The 3,343-nt window shown below is 54.9% G+C and overlaps 1 protein-coding gene across 1 annotated transcript in view; it reads left to right on the top strand.

The window, feature by feature from the left end:
- Nucleotides 1-3,343, top strand: part of DPH1 (diphthamide biosynthesis 1) — a gene marked incomplete at both ends in the record, with an annotated part of 6,585 nt that overhangs the window by 1,350 nt on the left and 1,892 nt on the right. Inside the window, 4 exon segments of the mRNA XM_010010452.1 lie at nt 398-552; nt 1,193-1,314; nt 2,470-2,538; nt 3,283-3,343. Coding sequence (XP_010008754.1) covers nt 398-552; nt 1,193-1,314; nt 2,470-2,538; nt 3,283-3,343 — 407 coding nt within the window.

Genomic DNA, 3,343 nt, shown 5'->3' on the forward strand with positions numbered 1-3,343 from the left:
TAATTTGCACTTAATTGTGATCAGGCGAAGAGCGCCAAAATGGGAAGTGAACACGGAGCTGTGGATCGATGTGGACTCTGTGTACTTTAATTATTCACTTAATCGTGGTGACACAGGCTTCTTAGCACCGGGGGTAATTAGATTTGTGTTCATTGATTCCCCAGGCTGCCATTATCCAGAGAGGAACGAGCAGGTGCTCTCCATGGCTCCCATCTGCACGCTCTGCCTGGGGTGTCAGCATGGGCACAGGGGTGGCACAGCCCACCCCGGGGAAGTTGGGGCACACGGAGCCCTAACAACGTGCTTTATCCCCCCCAGCTGCAGACAACAGCAGCCGGGGGCTCACCAGGACCCTGGGTGTACCCCACACTCACACCCTCTCTCTTCCTCTCACCAGTTCCCATCGACACCACGCAGGGGCTGAAGATGCTCTATGTGTTCGTGGACATCAAGATCGACACATCCCATTTCCTTGAGACCATTCGCTTCAACTTCCCAGCCGGCACCTCCCTGGCCCTTGTCAGCACCATCCAGTTTGTCTCCACGGTGCAGGTGAGATGGGGACACCCAGGCAATGGAGGCTGCAGGATGAGGCTCGTGTCTTCCCCCACCTCGACCCTGCCCTGTCCCCGTGGCTGGAGCGGCTGCCCCGGGGTGCTGGTGGTGACGGTTCCCCTCTGACGAGTCGCTGCCATAATATGCTGCTGCTGTAATGTTGATCAAGTACTTTATAATAACTCTGATCAATGTTTCATGGCAGCACCCTCCCTGGGTCCCCCGGGAGCTGCTCTGTAAATGTCAGGGCAGGCAGTGGAGCACTGCGGGAAGCGGCAGGGGAAGCTCCAGAGGGTCTGTCTGTCTGCCCCTGAATAGCCAGCTGGGCAGGACGGGAGGAGATGAATGAGCCTCTTGAGCCATGTCTATCTAAACATGGGGCTATCGAAGCGTTGAGCATTTTCTCTTGTCTTTTAATTGATATGTTGGCTGAGTCTTGCTGAGCATTTTGGCTGTGCGAGGCCATTACCCAGCCGGGTGCTGCCCTGAGCAGACCGGTTCCCCTCCACTGCCACTGTGCTAAGGCACAACAACTGGGACTGCCAGAGCTGGGGTGTCCCCAGCAGTGCCAGGGACTGCCAGCCTCAGCCACACTCGGTGCCACAGTCTGTCCTTGCTAACCCCACATCTCCCATAGGCAGCATCACAGGAGCTGCGCTCCCAGTACAAGGTGTGTGTGCCCCAGTGCAAGCCACTGTCCCCAGGGGAGATTTTGGGCTGCACATCACCCCGGCTCGCCCAGGACACTGATGCCATCGTGTAAGTACCTGGGGTCCTCCAGGACCCTCCTGCCTGTACCCCCTGCCTGTCCATGGGGTGATTCTAGGGGGACATCCATAGGCATGGACGAGCCCCCTCCAGCTCCCTGTGCTGCTCCGAGTGGTGTGTGCTCGTAGCACAGAGGAAATAATTGAGTCGTATATCAGAATAGATAATAGATGGAAGGGCAGGTGGATAATTGGAAAAGACAAATGGCCGGGGCCCAACATCACGGCAACATTAATTTTATTTAAGGACAGCAAATTAGAGGGAGCACTTCGCTTCCTATCACCTAATTATTTTAGGTAATGGAAATGCTTAATGTACTGTGAATACAGTGTGCTCCAGAATAAATAAATACAAGGACCCCACCCTTGGGGGGAGCCGGGGAGCCCAGGTGTGGGTTTGGGAATGCTGAGCCCAGTGCTGAGCAGTGCTCTTCATTCCCAAGCGCGGCCGTGCGGGAGATGCGACTCGTGATTGCTGGGCATGGGGCTGGTGGGGTCTTCAGCTTCACCCTGAGCCACACCAGTGCCAGGGGAGAGGTGCTGCTTTCCCTGTCTCCCAGGGGTGTCAGGAGCAGGCAGGGGTGACCAGGCTGGCGCTGCATTGGTAAGAGTGGGTCATTCCCATTGCCAAAGGAGCTGTGGTGCTCAGGTGCACGCATCTGCTGTACCTGCATCCTCCCCATGTTATTATTTTCTTCTTCCCCCCCCCACCGTCTCTGGGGCTAACTTTTGCAGACAAATTAGCTTTGATCTCCCAAAATGTCATTCTCCAATTAAGGGCAAAATCTAGTCAAGTTTTACGTCTGAATTCATTTTCCAAGCCCTCACTCCATTAGGGCAGCTGAATGAAAGGCTTTGAAATGTAATTGCTGACTTGAAATCTGATTAGAAATGGAAGCAGCAACATCTAGAACCAGACATTGAGATGGAGCAGCTCCTGGCCTCCAGGAGCATCCCTCTTCATCTCTCCCACTCCAGCATGCTGGGGGGCTGTGTGGAGACGGGGAGCTGTGCCCACTGCCCTGCATCCCAGTGCGGGAACTTGCATTCCCAGCATCTCCACACGCTGTGGCTTGGGAAACCAGCAGGCACATGGATGGGGGCTGCTGTTTAATGTGTGCCATAGCTTTTCCTTCCTTTTTGGCAGATATCTGGGTGACGGGCGCTTCCACCTGGAGTCCATCATGATTGCCAACCCCGGGATACCTGCCTACAGGTACGCACAGTCTATGGGTACCGCTTTGGTCCCCCACAGTGAGAGCACCCCATCTCCCCCAGCATGCCAGGGACCAGTTCTCCCCACCATACACCCTGTGAACACCCCAAACCTCAGGGCTGAGCTGCAGGCAGGCGAGGGGTGAAGAGGTGCAGCGGGGTGATGAACACCAGCCATTTACTCCGCCTGAATATAAACATTTTGACAAGTACCTGTGAAAGCTCATGGAGGTGCAGCCATTAAAGCCCAGGCTGCTGCAGGCAGAGGCCATAAAGTGCGATGATGAGGCTGCTGAAAGCAGATGAAATATCAAGAGTGAAAGGCTGGGGCCATTTGGTGAAATCTGAATTTCCTAGTAGGTCGTTTGTTACTAACGGGAGGCGAGCGTCAGGTTTATAGCGCTTGGTGAAGCTGCCGAAACCCGAGTGGGATTTGATTAAAATTCTCCTCGTCAAACAAAGCAACAAATCAAAGATTTCTTCATAATTGATGAGCTGGGATGAGGGGGAGCTGTGCACGAAGCTGAGCGTGGAGCCCAGGCCCTGCCAGGGTCGGGGGTTGAGGTGGGACACTCGCCTTGTCCCCTTCTCTGTACCCTGATGAGATGTGTGGGCTCTTCAGTAGCCAAAGGGAAAGGTGCTGTGGGAGGCAATTAGTGCTAATGAGGGAAGGGTATAATTTGGGGCCAGCATGGAGGGCAGGGGCAGGGAATGGGGTATGTGTAAGCCTGGCTTTGCTTTGCAGGTATGATCCCTACAGCAAGGTGTTCTCCCAGGAGCACTACAGCCACGAGAGCATGCACCGC

Source organism: Nestor notabilis, unplaced genomic scaffold (assembly GCF_000696875.1).
Source record: "Nestor notabilis isolate BGI_N333 unplaced genomic scaffold, ASM69687v1 scaffold18582, whole genome shotgun sequence".
Classification (NCBI taxonomy): domain Eukaryota; kingdom Metazoa; phylum Chordata; class Aves; order Psittaciformes; family Psittacidae; genus Nestor; species Nestor notabilis.